This window comes from Nelumbo lutea, chromosome 4 (genome assembly GCF_056320005.1).
Source record: "Nelumbo lutea isolate HS-2025 chromosome 4, American lotus-T2T, whole genome shotgun sequence".
NCBI lineage: Eukaryota > Viridiplantae > Streptophyta > Magnoliopsida > Proteales > Nelumbonaceae > Nelumbo > Nelumbo lutea.
Window position 1 is genome coordinate 13,332,979 of NC_142687.1, and position 21,017 is coordinate 13,353,995.

The window sequence follows — 21,017 nt, forward strand, 5'->3', positions numbered from 1 at the left end:
TTAGTAACTTCGAAACAAACTTTTATTCTATTCCATTGTTTCAACTCGGAAATTGCAATTACAATGTCTCTGTTCATAGAAATTTCAATAATTTAGTCCAACAATATACTTGTAAACAAAATGAACCAGAATAGAAATAACTCCAATGAAGGAGATCAGTGATAATAGCTTCTTACTTTCACCTTTATGGTTTGTATAGGTTTCCCTACCTTTTTCTTCAAGCCAGACACAGCATAAGGGAAATTGAAAGTCAACACTCTGATATTCAATTAATTAGTCCCCCTTATATCCTTTTCAATTTCTAGATGCCAAGGAGGCAAAGACTCAAAGTATCTGCCGCATGAAGTCCAATAAAGCATTTGCTGCTATGATTAATAGGGCTGCAACTTGCGTGGCTCAGGTTGAGCATTTGCAAACAACTGAATGGGCCTAGACCCTCTAGGCCCCATGCTATGTCGACTTGCACCCATAATGATCAAAAGGGAATGACATAGGGATTCTTGCTATTTGGTGAGTCCTATTCCAGACATAGGAAGGGAAGACGTTCAGTAGAGTGTTCGAAAAGGCTCAACCAGTGAGTAATCCATCCAGAGTAATTATTCCTTTGAAATGAAAATTCTCCCACTGTTAGGAAGGAGGCCATCCTTGGCCATTATGGTAAGTACATCAAATACTTCATTCATGTTCCCTTCATTATGATTTATCTTGACAAGAGCCTTTGTGATCTCACCATCAGGAAGCCTACACAGCTTTAGAATATTTTGTATCACTTTACTCATTTGCTCACTCATTCCTTCATTGAAAAGTGACTTAATGAGAGCAATAGCAGTTATAGTATTAGGAACAAAACCAGAAGTCACCATTTCATTATATAGATCAAGTGCCTTTCGTATATTGCCTCCCCTACAATGACCATGTATAATGATATTATAGGCTGCCTCATTAGGCTTCCAGTTTCTCTGAGACATACATTTAAACACTCGATCTGCTTCATTCATCAAACCCTTCATGCAAAATCCCTTTATGAGAGCCAGCACACACTTAAATTCGGCATTACTGCAATGCCCCATCAAAGTATCATATGTGATGTCATTTGGAATTGACTCTTCATAAATCAACCTGAATAGAAGCTTCTTGGCTTCCTTTGTCCGAGCTTGCTTACTTAAACCATTTATAAGCACATTATAGGTAACAACATCAGGAAGGAACCCCTTTTGAATCATTTCATCATGTAGATGGAGAGCCTTTTTAACATCACCTTCTATGCAGTAACCATTGATCAGAGTTGTATATGCAACTTCATCGGGAGACAGACCTATGCACAACATCTCATGGAAAAGATCACAAGCTTCAGCCAGTCTCCTTTGATCACAGAGACCTTGAACTAGTGCTGAGTATGTAATTGCATCTGGCGAAACACCCTTCCTGACCATCTCATGCTTCATTTGGAATGCCTTTTCTAAATCCCGTTTTCTGCAAAAACCAGTTATAACTGTACTGTAACTTACCACATCTGGGTTTAACCCTTTAACCACCATATCTTGAATGACTCCCAAAGCCTCATCTAGTCTTCCTAAAATGCAGTGTCCATTGATTAGTGTGTTATATGTTACAATTGAAGGTGAGAAGCCACTCTCAGTCATTTCATTCAAAAATTGATATGCTTTATCCAATAATCCTTGCTTGGAAAAGCCGTCAATCAATGTGGTATAAGTTCTCTCATTAGGACAGAGGCCTCTTATGCGCATCTGATCCAAGAATTCCATGGCTCGATTTAAGTTCCCAGCCTTGCACATGCTATTTATCAATGCAGTATAGGTAACAACGTTTGGGTACAGACCCTTCATCATCATCTCAGCATGTATAACAAGTGCTTGATGGACATTCCCTTCCTTACAGTACCCACTAACAAGTGTATTATAAGTAACCTTATCTGGAAGCAAGCCCTTTCTGTTCATTTCTTCTAGAACATCACTCGTTTCCTTCATACGTCCTTTTCGACACAATCCATTGATGACCACATTGTAGGAAATTAGATTTGGCTGCAAACCTCTTTGAGATATTGACTCGAACACCCTAAAGGCTTCATTGATCTTCCCCAGTTTACAGTAAGCATCAACCAACGTGTTTAAAGTAACTACATTCGGCACACAGCCCTTCCTCTCCATTTCACTGAAAACATCTAGAGCCTTCTCTAATTTCCCTACTCCGACAAAACCTCGAATAAGAATATTATAGGAATACACATTTGGAGAAACATTAGACCTAATCAACTCTCCATACAATTCCTCCGCCGACTCAACGGAACCTTTAGACCTGAATATTGCATCAAGAACAGAATTGTATGACAAGACCCCTGGCACAAAACCAGAAGATTTTGCTAAATTAATAACATCCAAAGCTTTTCGAATCATGTTCAAGTGAGCATATGACTTTACCAGGAGATCGAAGACAGAGGAGCTGGAATTGCAGAGATGGTAAGTAGATTTCAAACACTCAAAAACCGAAGAACCGACTGCTGCATAGCTGTCAACTTCGTGAGAGACAAGCTCTTCGGCTAGTGTTTGGGCAGTCTTGTAGAGTTTGAATCTGATTAAGCTGTGGAGGGCAATACATTTGCATCTGAGGTCGAAGAAATCCCGGTTGCGTGCCCAATTGACGAATTTTAAGGTTATAGTTTTGTCGAATTGGGATTTGAGTAGGAGTTGGGAAGCTGCTTGTGATGTGAAATGGGGAGAGAAGGAATCAAGTTGGTCGGGGTATCGTTTCAGAAGGGTGTAAGCTTTGTCCGAGAGAAGTGCATCGGAGACAGAAGAATAGAGGGAAGAGAACGAAGCTCTTGAGGATAGATCTGGACCGCCTGGCTTCAGGGTTCGCATGTTTGCTGGTTAACCAGCGCAAAGTTGTTTGATACTCGAGTTGTTGAGAATTTAAAGCGTGAAAAGCAAAGCCGCGACGAAGGATGAATACTGTAACTACCCCTACTTCTCCAAACTCTTAGCCAGAGACATCACCATGGATTCCGGTCATGAAGTCGACCACCTTTTTCAAACTTCAGGGCTGCGTTCTGTGATTGAATTGAAGTTTTGAACAACTGCAACTGCGAGGGAAGGAAAGAAGACAGTGATTGAAATGGGCCCAAATTAATTGGATCCATCGAGTTGGGCTGGCATCTTAAGCCAAAAATTAACTAACAGAGCCTACGAGTTACGACCTTGCAATCGGGCTTGACCCTTAAGCCGAGAAATAAGGGTCCATTTGGTTCTCGCGAAGAAGGGTTTATTTGAATTGGTCCCATTCCGGGTAAAATGGCGTTCCCCATTTGAGGGAATTTGGCTGCGTTTATTTGCAATACAAACGTCAAACCGGGTTATTTGGGTTTGTGAGCGTTATTGTCATACAAATTTGAATCGTGAAAGAGAGGAAAAATGTATTCTGTGACACTTTGGTATTGTGAATGGAATGCAGTTCTGTATCCATTTTTTTTATACAAACTTGTATTCTTTAGAAAACTATGTAAGCAAACTTGCTGAATGCATCGTTTGAGCGAGAGAAATCCCATCTTCTCTGGTAAATTCTTCCCAATGGGAAGACCTTTTGTCGAGGGTTTTAGTCTGTCATCATACACAGTCGACATTCTTCTCTAGACCAAGTGTTTTTCCTTCCAGATCCGAGTTACGTAGATATGTGTTAAGGATCAACCATTTTTCAACTATTTTATTTTCTATTTATTTTTTATTTGGAACTCAAATGCAATCGTCCATATGCAGATCTGTGCTCTAAAGTAGAAAGTAGGGTTATTGGCCTTTTTTTTTTCTTGTAACCAAATCGGTACTACCAGTTTTTGAAAAACCAATAACTAGAACTGAATTCAATCAGTTAATTGATTGACCAGTTCGGTTTGTCAGTTTTTCGGTTTTTTAATTTTTACAATATATATTATAAAAATATATATAATATTATATTTTAAATAATAAATAATATATCATATATTATAAATATATATATGTATGTTTATATATATAATACATATTTATTAATTTATAATATATAAAAATAATATATATAATATAATATACATAAATATATAGAAATATATGTATATCGATCAATTCGGTTAACTGATCTTTCGGTTTGGTTTTAGTTGATTTTTTCGATCAATTTGGTTTCTCGGTTTTTTTTTTTTTTTGCTCACCCCTAGTAGAAAGTAATTCATGTTAAGATATTTCTTTTCATCTGGAACTCAAATCGATTCGAACCGGTGATCCGTTTTAATTATTTTTTGGGTAAAATATAAAAACCTCCCTTAAAGTTTTTGATAATCATAAAAACCTCCTCTAAGGTTTTACTTTAAAATAAAAATCCCCCCTGAACTTTTAAAAAACTCAACAAATACCTCTTTTTCATCGATGACCCAAACAGAAAAATAGTCAAGTTACAAAATTGCCCCTAATTAATCGTTAGGGCATCTTCAATGGATTTTAAAATGCCAAAAATACCCTTACTCGAGTTTTGCACTAAATATCTATTCGGCAACTCCAATCACAAGGCCTTTCCTTTCAGTTCTAGCCTTCCGCAACCACTCTTGTTACCCAAGATTTTGGAAGAGACGGAAAAGGAATTTAGTTCCATCCCTTGCATTTGATATTTTAAATTGCATCTCTACAAGTTGAAGTTCAGTAGTTTCAACTTTGAAACTTCTCCCTATGACTATTATTCTTCTAACAAAAAAAAACCCTAATTTTGTCATCAATGAGTAACCTTGTCAAAGAAGCAAAAGAGAGCATCCTCCCTCATAAATTTCTTTGCTTTTGGTTGGACTTCTGGATCATTTAAAACCTGAAAAGGCATGGCAATAGTTGGGAGAGTGGGTGGAGAGAGAAAACTCGCCCTTGCAAACGCTTTGAGGCCTTTACCATCTCTCCTCTGACACATAGTTGATTCCAGGTGTGGTAAGCTCATTTTCTACAGAAGCCCAGACAAGCCCCGTTAAGAAAAGAGTGAACAAATAGGACCCAACTGGGTTTCTCCTGAATTTTGAATCAGTACTATGGAACAAGACAAAAAAAGGAAGATTTTGATTGGAAAACTCAAGATGAAAACAACAAAACAAATTGGGTATGTTTTTTCTCTGTTCCGTTGAACTAGATAGAGTTGCAAAAAAGTGAGATGTTGATTAGAGGATTAGAAAGAGTTTTATAAAGTTTAACCCTCTTTCTCTTGGTGGGGTTTGTTTTAGTGCAAAAATTGGAGAAAGGGGACCTCTTTGATAAGGTTGCAAAAGTGAGATGTAAATTTCTATGTTTAAACTACTGAGTCTTAGAAATGAGATCAAAGAGAATACGAGGGTCTGTTAAAGAGAGAAGCTTAGCTAGGATTTTACTGGAGACATTTCAAAGTCCAATTGGCTATGGTCGTGACCTTTTCTGTTTCTTTATTCCAAATCTATCTTCAATAGATGATCTCAACTTTTAGGATCCCAGAAACGAGTTGGATACCCATCTCAAATTCTAAGCATGTGTTTTTTTCCGTGGATGTTTCGTGATAGGCATTTATCAAAATGCCACTATGTCATCGCCAAATCAACATTTTTCTCATCATGTTCATCCATACACATTAATATTAAAAAAGTGGGTTTTTATTAATGTATGCACCAACCGTTGGGGGAAGCTTTATTTTAACGCTTCCTCCAACGGTTGAGCATTTAATCACTCAACCACTGATGTGGTGCCTAGTTGTTAATAAACGGTTTATCAAGTACTTTTCTCAATTTTGAAGACAAAAATCAAGTACAAATGTCTATTTAATAAACGGAAGCTATACCAAATACATACTAAATTGCAGACGCAATTGCTACTTTCAACCACGAGATTGATTCAGGTTTCAGGCCTTACAATGGACTTGTTATTTCTTTATATGCTCTCATGAAATCTAGAAACCATGAGTTGGTTCTAGTAGTGTGTAAATGAAGTTTTAAGGGTGGGAAAGTGCATGGTGGTTGAATGCTACCTTTCTTCTCTCTTCTCTTCTCACTCAACCAAATCTCACTCCTCACTCACTGTCACAAACTCATAGGCAAACACTCTCAGTTCTCACTTACCAAATCTCACCCAACGAACACTCTCACCGGCGCCACCAGTGAACTTCGACGGTGAGTCCTCTCTCTCTCTCTCTCTCTCTCTCTCTCTCTCTCTCTCTCTCTCTTCATGGTTCATCTTCTCACTTATTCTCAGAATCTCAGCTCAGGTTCATTTATCAGACACGAACTCAGATACCAACAAACTCAGGCACTGGCGTTGAGTCCTTTCTCTCCCTCTCTTGTTAAGCTTGCCCTTTTGTTCTATTATGAAACTATTATTTTCCCTTTCTCTTTGCTATTACGATTTACGAAATTACTCTAGGGATTTTTCTTCTAGTTTCCCCTTTTGTTTATCCTGTAAACAAGTTTACACAATCCGAAATGTTGTATTTGGTAGTCGTTGTTTATCATGTAAACATGTCATCTGATCTCTCACTCTGCAGAATTTGATAAACCAGTTAACCCAATAGGATTAGAAACAAAAGGCAGATAAAAATGTCTAAATACACACACACACACACACACACAGATTTCTAAATAAAATGAGGAATCAATACTCATTCTTTTTGTATGTTGGTAAGTTTTAAATGGGTGTAAGAAAGCTAAAATTGTGTGGTTCTGCATTTCTTATGTGGTTTGCAGACAAGGCAAGATCTAAGAGGGAATTTTGAAGAATTTTGAACTGGGTTTGTTTCTTCTTGAATTTTATGAATTGTATTTTTGTTGGTTTGTCTTTTAATAGGTGATTTGAACTCGTTAACAAAAAGCCATCTTTTTGTTAGGAGGCTCGGGCTCGGGCCCAAGTTGTAGGCATGTTGGTCAGGCCAAGCTCGGGCTCAGTCCTAACAAAATCCTCTTTATGTAGAGTAAAAACCCGGCCTGAGCCCGACCCGACCTAGCCCATGAACGGGTCTGCTTCTAAACTCTATATAGTTGTAGGTGTGGGAGATTGAAAGATAAGAAAGAGGACATCAAATGGGTGGTTCAGGTTAAAGTTTCTTTTTAGGGTTATTTTAGCAAAATTATACATGAAATCATATACAAAAGGGTAAAATGGGTATTTTGAAAAAGCTAATGTATAAGTAAAACATTTTTCGTTTGGGTCAATGAGGGAAGGGAGGTATGTGTTGGATTTTCCAAAAGTTTAGGAGAGGTTTTTATCATTGTTAGAAACTTTAGGTGAGGTTTTTATATTTACTAAAACTGATTGTGTTTGCCAAAGATGTAGATTTGTGTTCAATCGTCTTCCTTTTCACATTTTTTAGGGAAAATTCTCGATTAGTGCCCTATACTTTGGGCGTAGTGCCATTTTGGTCCCTGAATTTTAAAATGCAACAATTTAGTGCCTGAACTTTCAAAATGTGTCAATCCAATACCTGTTGTTAACCAACCATTAGCTGGCACTTGAAAAGACAAAAACACCCTTCAAGTGTCATCCAATTCTCTTTATCAACCATCCAAACGTTGACAAAAAATGAATTGATGAGGGAAGATTTGGCCCTCCATTGACGTCATGACACATGGCATATCAGAACAGCTGGACTACATCCCAGCATCACCTAGGCGACAACTTGTCTTAGCCAAAATGGGGTCTCAGTTGGCGTCTGCCTCTGTCACCGACTTGGTGACCTGGCGATCTGCCTCTATCGCCGGCTTGGCGACCCACCTCTCTAAAATTTTGTCAGTTGTCTCTGAACATTTTGGGATCAAGCCGCATAATTGTAGGCCTTATCCTCATCCTGCTCGAATTAGAGGAAAATGGTAAGCCTTATTAACTGGCATGTTGTCCCCCTTCCAAAGCGGAACGAACCCCTATGTCATGGGCCGAGGATTCAAGGAGCGTTTCGTGAGACCCACAGCAACCCAACTATATAAGGGCATTAGCCCCTGAGACCCAGGTAGATGTGCAATTTAGTTCTCGCAGCTCTCCAGCTCTCTCACATTTAGATATCTAAAAATCTCTTATTCGCTAACTTAAGCATCGGAGTACCCACCCTGGGTAAAGCAACCCGGGCACTCTGACATTGTTTCCTTGCAGGTCGCATCAGAGCCACCCCTCTAGCTCGTCACCACTCAGTTAGGCATCAAAGCCACCTCTCCAGCTCGTCACCACTTAGCTAGGCATCAGAGCCACCTCTCCAACTTGTCACCACTCAGTTAGGCATCAGAGCCACCTCTCCAGCTCGTCACCATTCAGGTAGGCATCAGAGACACCTCTCTATCTCGTCACCACTCAACTAGACATCGGAGCCAACTCTCCAATTCGTCACCACTCGGTTTGGCATCAGAGCCACATCTCCAGCTCGTCACCACTCAGTTAGGCATCAGAGCCACTTCTCTAGCTCGTCACCATTCAGTTAGGCATCCAAGCCACCTTCTAGGTAGGAACCATTCAGCTATGCGTCCAAGCTACATTCCAGGTAGGGATTATTCAGCCAGGCATCCGAGTCACTTGCTAGCTGGGAGCTGCCAAAATGCACATCATCAATTGGCATTGTCTGTGGAAAACATTACAGAAGGCTATGTTCTCACCCGATTCTCTAGGCCTCAAGTAATAACATCTTCAAGCAACAACAATAATGCTTGATCGAAAGAACCCCCTAGGGGGCAGAAGCAAAATGATTAGACCAAATGAGTTTTCACAATCTTGCCCAGACAGAATCTCCCTAACTAGGAGGCCACCCCATAAGTCGAGCTCTACGTGCTCTCTGTGAGAGTTGACGGCAAACAGAATGTGAGGCCACCCCATAGGTCGAGCCCTCCATGGTTCCTGTGAGAGTTGATAGCCAACAAATTGCGAGGTCGCGCCACAGGCCGAGCCCTCCATGCTTTACGTAGGAGTTGATGGCCAGCAGGTTGTGGAGCCGCCCTTGCAGGTCAATCCTGCCGAGGTGATGGTGTGTTTGTAAGCTAAGGTGTTGAGAGCAAAACTAGACTGTCAAAATTCTTGGAGACCTGGAGACCTGCCGTCGAACTAGTGACCTACTTCTGCCGACCTGGCGACCTACTTCCACCGACCTAGCAATCTGCCTCTGTCATTGAGATGGTGACCTACCTTTTTCGACCTGGCAACACACGTAATCAGCTCAAACGAGCCTTGTCAGCCCTATTTGTGAGGTCGCCCCTATGGGTTGAGCCCTCTGTGGCTCCCTCAAGAGTCGACGCCCAACAAACTGCAGTTGCCCTTGCGGGTTAAGACTTTCAAGGTTCCCATGCGAGCTAGCAACCTGTAGTTAGTAAAGCTGCCCTCGCAGGTTGAGCTCCTTGTGGCTTACCGTAGGAGTAGACGACCAACACCTTAGAGGACTGACATAGTGCAGCTGTGACACCGACCGGCTATTTAAATTCCAACATTGACACACATATCGCAAGGGCAAGCCAAACCGCTTTCGACACCAAGGACCCCTAAGCCGACCTTGAAATATGTTGATGATAGGCCAAAGGACCTATGACGAAGCACAAATCTACTCCCTTTGTTGAGCTGATCTCAGCTTGGGAGTGGGGGACAATTGATGAGGGCAGATTTAGCCCTCCATTGACATCATGACACATGGAATATCAGAACAACTGGACTACATCCCAGCATCACCTAGGTGACAACCTGCCTTAGCCAAAATGGGGTCCCAGCTGGCGACTTGCCTTTGCTGCTAACCCGGTGACCTACTTTTACTGCCAACCTAGCAACATGCCTTTGCCGCCGACCTAGAGACTTACTTATGGTGCCGACCTGGCAACATATCTCCGCCACCGACCTAGTGACTTACTTATGGTGCCGACCTGGCGACCTACTTCTGCCGCCGACCTGGCAACCTGCCTCTACCGCCAACTTGGCGACCTACTTCTGCCGCCAACCTATCGACTTGCCTCTTCCCAGTTGTCTCTGAACCTTTCGGGATCATGCCGTGCAACTGTAAGCCTTATCCTCATCTTGCCTAAATCGGAGGGAAACGGTAGCCCTACGTCATGGGCCAAGGATTCTGGGAGCATTTTGCGAGACCCACGGCAGCCCAACTATATAAGGGCATCAACCCCTGAGACCCAAGTAAATGCGCAATTTAGTTCTCGCAGCTCTCCAACTCTCTCACATTTATCTATTTTAAAATCTCTTATTCGCTAACTTAAGCATTAGAGTGCCCACCTCAGGCACACTCTTGCATTGTTTCCTTGCAAGTCACATCAGAGCCACCTCTCCAGTTCGTCACCACTCAGTTCGGCATTAGAGCCACCTCTCTAGCTCGTCACCACTCAGCTAGGCATCAGAGCCACCTATCCACCTTGTCACCACTTAGTTAGGCATCAGAGCCAGCTCTCCAGCTCATCACCATTTATCTAGGCATCAGAGTCACCTCTCCAACTTGTCACCACTCAGCTTGGCATCAGAGCCACCTCTTCATCTCGTCACCACTCAGTTAGACATTAGAGCCACCACTTCAACTCGTCACCACTCAATTAGGTATCAGAGCCACCTCTCCAGCTCATCACCATTTAGCTAGGCGTCCAAACCACCTTCCAGGTAGGAACCATTCAGCTAGGTGTCCAAGTCACATTCCAAGTAGGGATTATTCAGCCAGGCATCCAAGTTACCTACCAACCAGGAGCTACCAAAATGCGCATCATCATGAATAGTCCCAAATCCTTGCCTCTTCTATTCAAGAAAGTTGGGGTCGCGTCTCAATGGGCATTGTGACTACAACTTTCTTGAATAGAAGAGGCAAGGATTTGTGATTGTTCATTTTTTTATCAATGTTTGAATGGTTAGTAAAGAAAATTAGATGACACTTGAAGGGCATTTGTGTCTTTTTAAATGCCACTTAACTGTTGATTAATGAGCTAGTTAACAATAGGTACTAGATTGACACATTTTGAAAGTCCATGTTTTGAATTGTCACATTTTAAAGTTCAGGGGCCAAAGTCACACTAGGCCCAAAGTATAGGGTACTAATTGGGAATTTTCCCTTTTTTATTATTATCTAGAACTCAAATAGACTATATTTGTCCAAATCAACTATAATCAATTTATAAATCTAAGCTCCAAATTGAGTGTTCCGATCCATTTTAAGGGTTGAACCAATGTTTTTGAACCGTCGTTGACCTAGATGGTCGGAACATTTTCGTTTCACCCCTGACCCGTTCTTGGGTGAAAAACCATTGACTTTGTCAAAAAACTACTAGCCCAGGTGGTCAAACTATCGATTCGTTTGACCTGGACAGTGGTTTGTGGTTTAAGAAATTGCAAAGAGGGGAGAAACTAAGAGTCTAAGTATGAGACACGAACTCAAATCTGATATCCAGAGAAGAAGAAGAAGAAGAAGAAGAAGAAGAAGAGAAATTGACCTCGGATATGAGATCTGAGAAAAAAATGAAAAATCGATCTCAAATCTGAGATCTGAGAAAAAAATAAAAAATCGATCTCAAATCTGAGATCCAAGAACTCATATGATCATTCTCAGATCTCAGATTTGTCATATGCACTGTTACCGCCATCGTCGTCGCCAGTGAGCGTCGAATCATTCTCCTCCTCTTCCTTCTTCTTCCCTCCTTCCCTCTTTCTTTCCTTCCTTTCCTTTCTCTCCTTTTCCTTTTTTTCCTCTCTCCTTCCTTTATTTCTTTCTCATTCGACAATAGACTCTCTTCTTCGGTTCTCCTTTCTCATATACAAGTATATAACCATTTGCTATTTTGCCCTAATGCAAACCATTCGAACAGTTTGACCTAGATAGTCAAACCGTTGACCCGAAAACTGGTAGCTAGAATGGTTTCATTTTCAGGTCGATTTTTAAAACCTTGGGTTGAACAATGAAGATGAATTAATATAAACTCTTTTTTTTTCTTCGTTTTCTTTATGTTTTCTCATGTTTAAATAAGCTTTCAACATGTTCGTTTGTCTTCAATTATCAAGTAAGTCTATGCTTGTCCTGAATCTTTTTGTGTGTTTGCTATTTTTCTTATATGATTTCATACTTCGTTCCTTGTAATATATGATAGTATGGTACTTGTCATTCCTCATATGAAGAGAGAGAGGAGATGGAATCCCCTTTAAAAATTTGTTTGGTTAATATAAACTTTGTTGGTGTTCCTGTAATGTTTCCCTATTACAAAGGAGATGGTATCCCCTTTAAGGTATTTTGGGATTATAGATAAAGGAAAATTCTCCATTAGTACCTTGTATTTTGGGTCTAGTGCCACTTTGGTCCCCAAACTTTAAAATGCGACAATTTAGTACTTAAACTTTTAAAATGTGACAATCCAGTACTTATCGTTAACAAGCCGTTAATTAGCCATTACGCGGCATTTGAAAAAGATACAAATGCTCTTCGAGTATCATCTAATTTTCTCTACAATCCAAACATTGACAAAAAATTATGTTTGGAAAGAATAAAAATACATGCAAAATAATACAAAATACAAGGTTTTACACTTTACATATTTGTATTTTTACTCTGTTCAAACTGAGCCTAATGGTCCAATGACAATGTGAATCTTAGGAAAAGAAGGGGGGAGGAAAAGGTTCAGTCAGGGTCTGAAAAGGAATTTGACTATTTCAACCAAGCTCCAAGCCTCCAAAGTTCAACCAGGTGAATGCAAGAAAGCAGTTTGACCATGGCATTACACTCTAAAGCAAGCATCTAAACTGATTACTACTATAAAAAACAGTCGGTACTCTATAAACAGATCCTACAAAGTTCTACTTTCAACGATTGAATCATCACAAAGCACAATAATAGTCCTTCCATTTTTCTGAAATGGAGCAAAATGTTTCGCCAAACCCGTGAGGAAGAAACTGAAGTCAAGAGAAAATTTATCGTTTGGGGTCCGATTCCTTTGAGACTACAAATTAAGCTCGGCCTTGAGATTTCTTCAAGCTGATTTGTCTCTCAAGTACTCCATGCATAATTTACTCCTCTTCTCAGACAGGCCTTTCAGTAACAGCTCGGCATTCTTCTGGGGTTGGTCGAGGGTATGTTTTGGTAAGGTCCCCAGCCGTGTTTTGGTTTTTGCTACACTTTGATTTGTTGGGAGATTGTTCTTTTGATTGATTCTTCCTTTTATTACCACACTTCTCCATGAAGAGGCAGATAGGAATTGGGGAAATTACCATATGCTACCTCATGACGAAGCTGTGGACACCAGATAGGGATGGACATGGATGGGCAAAGGCAAAATGGTTCATTGGATACTTCCAGCCCAGCATGTCTGGGAGTGAACTGGGCCCAAAAAATTTTAGCTAAACTGAAATGCTGGTTTGAGCCCAGCAGAATATCAGTACATGGGGCCCACACCTATCACAGTGGGGCCCATGAATTTATTGTTACTTGCCAGCGTAGAACCTCAACATTAGTTCCACAGGCAGCCGAACAGCCATCGTGTTCGGTCAAACCTTGCTCGTTGTCTAAAGGAGAAGGGTGAACACATATGGCGCTCAACAGAGTCCGGATCTCCTGCCTACATTTAACGGAGTTATACATGGAGAGCATCTCATCCTCTATATAGAATTATGCAGGGGGAGATATTTCCAATTCATGAGAGGTAGTGTAATGTGAGTAGGCGTGGGCAGAATTATTGTGAGCAAGAGATTCGAAGTCCGTTCAACATTAGTCTTGAGTTACTTCTTTGCCTCTCATTCAGGGAAAATTTTGGCTGCCTACCCTACAGGCCGCCTATCAACCTCCATATGGCGCGTGTCTAACAGTCTAAAACCATTATAATCTAAGTTATCTAACCAGAGCTAAAAAGATTCCTATTACAAATGAAAATAGTTTATTCTAATATTTTTTACCAAAAAACACTATGATTTTTTAAAATATCTGAGTGAAACAGTTTTGCCCGCTGTGTTGTTCGATAGGAGTTTTCCACAGTCTTTGTGAAAGATTGGTAGGATCCATCTAATGGACGCCAAGAAGGGTGCAGAATGGGGGGGGGGGCGAATTTCAAAAAAAAATTCCTACCTTCTTCTAACTGGGAATCATATTCCCTAAATTTAGAATACATTATTCAATGATCCTATTTGAACCATAAAAAAACCAGATCTGAACCAAAAGGAAACAAGAAGGATTATACCTGATCCGGAGAAACAATATCTCCCAAAGTCGGTGTTCACGCCCAAAGAAGAAACCAAGATCCGCTCTTGCTGAAGATGACACAGCTGTGAATGGAACGGAACCAGCAGGGTGCGTCCTACACACTGGATTCTTCACAAGAACCCTCTGGAAACCTTGAACACCGAATCATTTTGTCTTTCTTGCAAGACTGTTGTCAAGAACTAATTTCTTGACTTCCTATTGCTGCAAAGATCCAATCTTCCAATAGGATGTGGCGGCGGTTGAAGGAGGAGAAGTCTAGGGACGAAGAGGGCAGAACTGTCTCTTCTCTCTGGAGTCTGTGAGAGATCAAATCTCAAGTTGCAGGATGTGTTTCTTGCTTACTCAAACCCCTAGTTCGAAATCTGATATTTCTTCTAGGGTTTTCTCTTCTTTCTTCTTGATTAAGAAACCTCCCAATATTTTTGGGACTTATCCCAATCCAAATCTATATTTGGATAGGGGATAATCTTAATTCTATCTGCAGATTAAGTTAGTTTACTCCTGATCTTATCAGGAGGTTACCAGATTCAAATCTAATTTGAATTTGGTCTCTTAGAGTGGATAAAGTTAAAGACTCAATCATTTTACTAACATTAATCTCAGATTCGCCCCATGAACTGGTGATCATATCAGCCCAGTTCGAAATGGGCTTTTGGCCCATTAAGTGTTCAGTGTTTAACCAGTTTCCAATCTGCTGCCCAGTTGGGCTTCTTTGTATGGCGTGTGACTCAAGCATTGATCTACACACCAGCCACATGGGTTCGGCCCAACCTTTATTACAAGGCCCAGCCGAATTCACTAAAAGACTCAGTGACCCCCTTGAGCCCATCACATGGACCCTATGAGCCCAACACTTACATTAAGTGGTCCCTAGGCCAAGCCATCTTATAAAAACCCAGGGACTGTGGGCAGGTGCAAGATTAGCCCATCAGGTATGATCCTAAATGGTTTTACACTTAACCTCTCAGCCCTTAATGATCAAGCACTGCCCGACAAGAGAAGACCTCTCTCTCGGCTGCAAGGAACAGTACCGCACTCTCCACTCACATGGATCCCGGGAATTAAAACATTTTGCAAATCTTTTGAAACCATACATATACATGTATATATATATTAATTTTGCAAAACAAAATTCCAACGATCGAAATCAACTGCCGACAATTTGGTTTCCATCAGAGAGAGTGCATTCCCGATCATTACCATTGTCCGACAAAGGGGCTGATCCTGTCACTATGACCACTCACTCAGATGAATTCTCAGACTGCCCCAACATGTCCAGGTTTTGACCCCCACTAAGGATCTCATTGATTGACACATCAAAGACAGCCCGATCCGACACCTAGTGATGTGTCATAATCGAGTATAAGGGTCAGGTGTAACTTTTCAGTTTTGCCAATCTGTCTCCAAGGTCTAGGGCAGTACTGGAAATCTGGTCCGGTTCAAGGGTTCAAGCAATCCCATACTGCATGTGCCTTGGGTTTTACCCTGATGGCCGAAACAAGCCATCCCAACACTTGGTGGCACATCAGTATCAGCCTTGGCAGGATAAATCTCCCCAGACTTATCCAATGGCTGTGAACATTTAAAACTAACACAAGTTTCTATAAGTGTCCAGTTTTAGGGTCTTACACAGAATTACACCAAACAACATGAATCAAACATGCACTTTAATTTATTTCCACTAAATAACAAAAGTACATCAAATCCGATTGAAGGTAAGGGCATACAAGACTGTCTAACACTTTGTCACCTGACCTCATTCTAGCCATGAAAGAGATTGATGACCATTTCTTCAACTCATTAGTGGGACATTAGTCGGAGTTGCAGACTTCGGAGGTGGTGTTGTAGTTGCATATCCATTTTGTAGTTCCCTCTAGGTTGCTCTGTATCTGGCATGGTCTAGTATTAACTATGGTATCACTTTCTTGAACCCAATTGTTCTTTCTAAGAAAACTTCACTCAAATTGTTGATTAATAACTTGTGAAGATCTTTTTTTAATCAAATTGTTGACTAATAACTTGTGAAGATCTTTCTCTTTTACTGTGAACTCCTCATTACTAACTCTCTTTTTTTAATCATTCTCTCTCTCTCTCTCTCTCTTCATCATATTACAATTTGTCTTGTCATTGCATATCTCCAATTTCATAATAGTTCTTACATTTGGAGACATTGTTGAGTGAAACATGTCTGGTTCTAGGTGTGCCTCTGCATAAATCCAGGCTGAGATTGTTTTTTTCTTCTTACTTAAGTTCTCTTGTTGTAATTTTGAAATGCTTTCATTTTTTTTTTTCGTTTTTTGGATGAATTCTTCTCTACGTTTAGAGGTGCATTTGCTCAATGATCTTTTTGCAATCTGTTTGTAGCAACTAGCAACAAAGAGATGTAGGTAACTTTTATGGATTTTGTGTTTCTCCATCTTGGCTTTGATCTTTTAGTTAATCTATCCGATTAGCTGATTTTTATTTTCATCGATAGGTGCAAATAATTTAGTCATTTGTAAAATTTTATTTTAGCATATAAAAAAAACTTTCATGGTCATATATTTAGACAAAGGTGGTGGTGGCTGATCTGATGGAGTTGGGGAAGAGATGAAGAAGAGATGACGAAGAAAGGGGCAAATGGGAGAGATGACGGAACATGCGGAAAAGATTTTATAAAATAAAAAATGTCTTTTATTTCATAATAACGGATTTAGGTTTCGTTAGTTATGTATTAAGTTGAAAATAAATTTGCCACGTGTCATATGGAGGTTGATATTCCTGTCGCCTGTCGACAGCCAAAGTTTTCCCCTCATTTAGTACTTGAAAGTTGAAAAGCCAAAAGGCCCTTGTTAACTTCCCAGTGAAGCTACTTATGATAGATAGCTTCTCACAGTTCAATCAAGAGTGAAGCCCTCCCACAGAGGCCCATATTAACGTGAAAGCACTTTTACCCCTGTAGAAATTCGCAAATAAGGACACCCCTAATCCCCTTGTTACAAAGACGTCTATATTAGAAATTGCTTAAGCTCATTGTTTATTCGTTTACCAAAGAAGGAGAATGTAAGTTTTTCTTTAATTAATATAGCATTCCTTTTATGCTTAGCCGGTAAAACAAGTCTGAACCTAAAAGCAGAGAGAGAAAATAGAAACTTGAGGGAAACTTCTTTAAAGCAAAAACTAATAATAACCACACCATTGATACATATGCTCCATAGCAATTCATTAATTCTTGCTCGACTTATTTGATGATATTGGATGAAAGAACTCCGATCCAAAGTAAATTGGAAACCTTTAAAAGGCCATGTTTGGATGAAACAAACTTTCCCTCATCTTTCCATTTATCTCTTATTTTCTATCAAACCAAACACAACCTAAGAATAAGAATAAGAAGGACCTGATGCCCAGCAAATTTTGTATTCTAATCTTACTCGAGAAATTGCTTCTGTTTTCATAGTTGCATTCATACTTTCCACTTCCAGTTCTAGAAGAAGATGCTTATCAAGGCTCAGTATGGAAAGAATACAAATACATAAAGTGCAAAATCTTATATTTTATATCCATTTGTGCTGTGTATATTTGTATTTATACGCCTAAACAAACGATAATAACACTCAAAAAGTCTCAAAGTCGATGGAATCCTACAAAGAACTGTGAGCCCATTTTTAGATTCCGCACCCTTTTTTCTACAAACAAAATGTAGAATACCAAGCCCGTCCCCCGAAAGAGAGAAAAAAAATGGTAATCTGAAAATAATCTCAATTCTCAACTCCTGCCCTATTTACTATTTACATCCTTTCCAAGTTCCAACAAACTCAACAAATGAAAACGGTTCAAAGTTTCAGTCTTTCAGGCACCAAAAAAAAAGAAAAAGGAAATAAGAATGCTGCCGTAATTACAGACAGTGGCAAACAATCATAAGTTCAAAACGTTGTTGAATTCGAACCCGACTCGTTCTTCCCGTAACCACCAAATCGGTAACGCGTCCGACTCATTGATCCTGACTCCAACACGTCCTCCCAGTCTACCTCCTCTTGTTCATCTCTCCCTTTCATCATCTGTAACATTCTTCTCGCCTTCTCCCTTGCTCTCTCACTCCCTCTTTCTTCCACCTCCCTCAACACCTGCACCGCTCCCGCTTCCCTCGCTAACCCTTTAAACCTAAAACTCCATTGACTCAGGGCGTATAGCGCCGCAACACAGTTCTCCCGAGTCGCCTCCGACTCGAACTTGTAACCCCTCAGCATCCCCACGAAACACTCAACCGCATTGGCATCGAGCATCGCCGTGCGTCCCTCCTCGCACGCCGCTAAATTGCACAATATAAGCAATGCACGGCTTGCCAAATCCCCCGCCCTCGCCATGGTTAAAAGCGTCGGGATTGAACCCATTTTCACGAGTTTTGTGCGGTTGCTCTGAACGAGTGAGAGGTGATACAAACCTAGCGCCGAGTCGTGCCGAGCCCGCTCGCTCTCGGACCGGAGCAGGTGCAGAAGCGGCGGCAACGCCCCCAACACCCCTATCGCCGTTTTATTGTCATCGTCAAGCGCCAGGCTGAAGAGGGCACCGGCCGCGTGTTCCTGCGCCTCAGCGAATCCACCTTTCAGTACATCGATCAAGGGTGGTATAGCCCCTGACCTTACGATCTTCACCTTGTTGATCTTCTCTAAAGATAGATTCACCAATGCTGCCACCGCGTTTATCTGAATAGTAGAATATCGTGATACCAGGAGAGGTCGCAGGGCTGACAGCAATCGAGGCGTGCATAGGCTAGCCCTAATTTCTTCTTGGGTTCTCGTTACCTTCCTTAAAGAGATCACGGCTTCCTCCTGCTCGAATACCTGAGAGCTCTTGAGCTTAAAAACGAACTCGTCGTCGTCAGACGAGTTGGGGTTTAGATTTTCGTCGTCTGCGGTAATTTCAGACGAGGACGAAGAAGAGTAACAAGAGGGTCGAGTGGAAAGAGGTAGAGGCGTACTGGGAATCGTAATCGTCACCGATTCCTCCGAGCTAGTATAGAAGTGAGTCGGCCGTCGATTTACTTCGGTCTCCGCGTGACTAAACTTAACGGGAGGTTTCTCTGCAACCCCTTCCAGCAGCTCCTTTTCAGAAGTTCCTAGCTTGGCATCCTTTTCATCTTCCTCCTCTTTCTTATCGTGCTCGCCCTGTGATTTTTCTTCCTGGGGCATCATTAATGCACGAACAAGTTTCTCTGCGGAGGCATACTCCATGGATTTTGGTCGTTCGACGCCAGAATTATCGCACCAGTTGAGAATAGTCGATTTGAAGGCGATGTTGGGAATTACCGTAGAGAAATCGGGCTTGGAACCGTCTAAGAGGATCGGTGTAAAACCCAATTTCTTACAAGCATGAACGCAGTTCCGCTCGAATGTCTGACCTGAAGCAACAATTACAGGATCCGCCATTAAAGACCTAGAAATTGGACACACAAATTCCTTCGGGGATTGCTTCGCTTCGGACTTCAAGGCACCCGAAGAAAACCGGTGGAAAGGGAACCACTTGTGCTTCCCACTCTTCATCTATGCGATTAATCTTCCAATCTATTGTCTCTCTTTGAAGTTTATTTGATGGAAGCTCGAGTGACTCTTTTCGAAGTTATTCCAAAAAATTGAGTAAAAATCTCAACTTTTTTCATTGTTTCGATGACAGATCGAACATACAAACAAACATATCGATTAGATGAAGTCAAATGAATTGCAGCGCCGAAAATGCAAAAAGAGTCTAGAAGACGGATGTTATCTCTCTGATAATCCTGCACAGATGAGGCTGAAGTTACCGTAGATCAAAGTCTTCGGGGTGTTCCGCGAGCCTGCGACTGCCTGCAGGGTGCAGTGATAAAAGTTAGCAGGAAAAGACGCAGGGGTGTTTGTTAATTTCCCGTATTACTGTAACTTTCAACAGAAACGATATTACGTTCAGAGGCCACAAGCCCGCAATCTTAACGACTTATTTATTTACCTGAGATTCGTTAATTATTTACGGAACTGCCTTCTCTAATTCCTTATTTCTCTTCCGACTACCGATGATACCCTCGTACAAGGCTCAAAATAACCAAACATGACATTGTTTATTTCAAACCTTGACCGTTTCCGGACGCCGAGTTTGACCTTTTTGGGCCCTTGCTACGTGGGAAAGTATATGGAAATAGGTTTGATTATATAGGATAGCTGTTGGACTGAGTGATGTCTGCCACGTGGAAGGATCATACTTATATCTATCCTATTGGAATCTGTGCATTTTACCAACGTCGATTGATTATTTTATCACAGAAGTAATTCTGAAATTACAGCCCCTATAGTCTATTAGTAGTCCCCTATAAACCGCATCCTATCTTACCGCCTCATACTCTGGAAGAACTCCTATAAACCGCATCAATTTTGAGGTGGGCTGAAGAGCCATTCCGTAGGCTTTTAAAACTGACCTAGATAACGAATCGATCAAGGGTCTGATTCCCGAGTCGAACGGTTTTCCGGTTCTAACAATAAAAATTAAAAAAAAATTAAAAAAAATGGTCAAAATGGTATGGTTCAATCTTCTGAATTAGTGATTTGTTGATCAAATCAATGTTTTTTTTGGCCAAAATTCAATTTTGACAAAAAACGGAGCTGGTCACCTAATTGGTTCCTGATTTTTTCAGTCCAATTGTTCGAACCGAATAATCGGCCCGTTTTGACAAAAAAAAAATAAAAATGTCAAAACTGTTAAACGGTTCGAATGGTTCAACCATCCGGATCAATAGTTTGCTGACCAAATCAACATTTTTTGGCCAAAATCCAGTTTGGGCGAAAAAGGAATCGGTCAGGTTTTTCCGGTTCGATCCGGTTTTGAAAACCATGATTCTTCATGAACCTATTCAG

At 40.9% G+C, this 21,017-nt stretch overlaps 2 protein-coding genes across 2 annotated transcripts; both read right to left on the reverse strand.

The window, feature by feature from the left end:
* EMB2745 (Tetratricopeptide repeat (TPR)-like superfamily protein) lies at positions 1–3,139 on the reverse strand. The gene has a single exon (XM_088983025.1). It carries the CDS (start codon positions 2,877–2,879, stop codon positions 597–599), a length of 2,283 nt encoding a protein of 760 aa, XP_088839151.1. The 5' UTR covers positions 2,880–3,139; the 3' UTR covers positions 1–596.
* A 14,739-nt stretch (positions 3,140–17,878) lies between these two features.
* Positions 17,879–20,151, reverse strand: LOC148854020 (U-box domain-containing protein 40-like). Its single transcript, XM_088941952.1, has one exon. The coding sequence runs from the start codon at positions 19,677–19,679 to the stop codon at positions 18,063–18,065; it is 1,617 nt and encodes a 538-aa protein (XP_088798078.1). The 5' UTR covers positions 19,680–20,151; the 3' UTR covers positions 17,879–18,062.
* Between the last annotated feature and the right edge of the window lie 866 nt (positions 20,152–21,017).

Coding starts and splice junctions, on each gene's coding strand:
- EMB2745 (XM_088983025.1), bottom strand. CDS start 2,879: ATGCGAACCCTGAAGCCAGGCGGTCCAGATCTATCCTCAAGAGCTTCG.
- LOC148854020 (XM_088941952.1), bottom strand. CDS start 19,679: ATGAAGAGTGGGAAGCACAAGTGGTTCCCTTTCCACCGGTTTTCTTCG.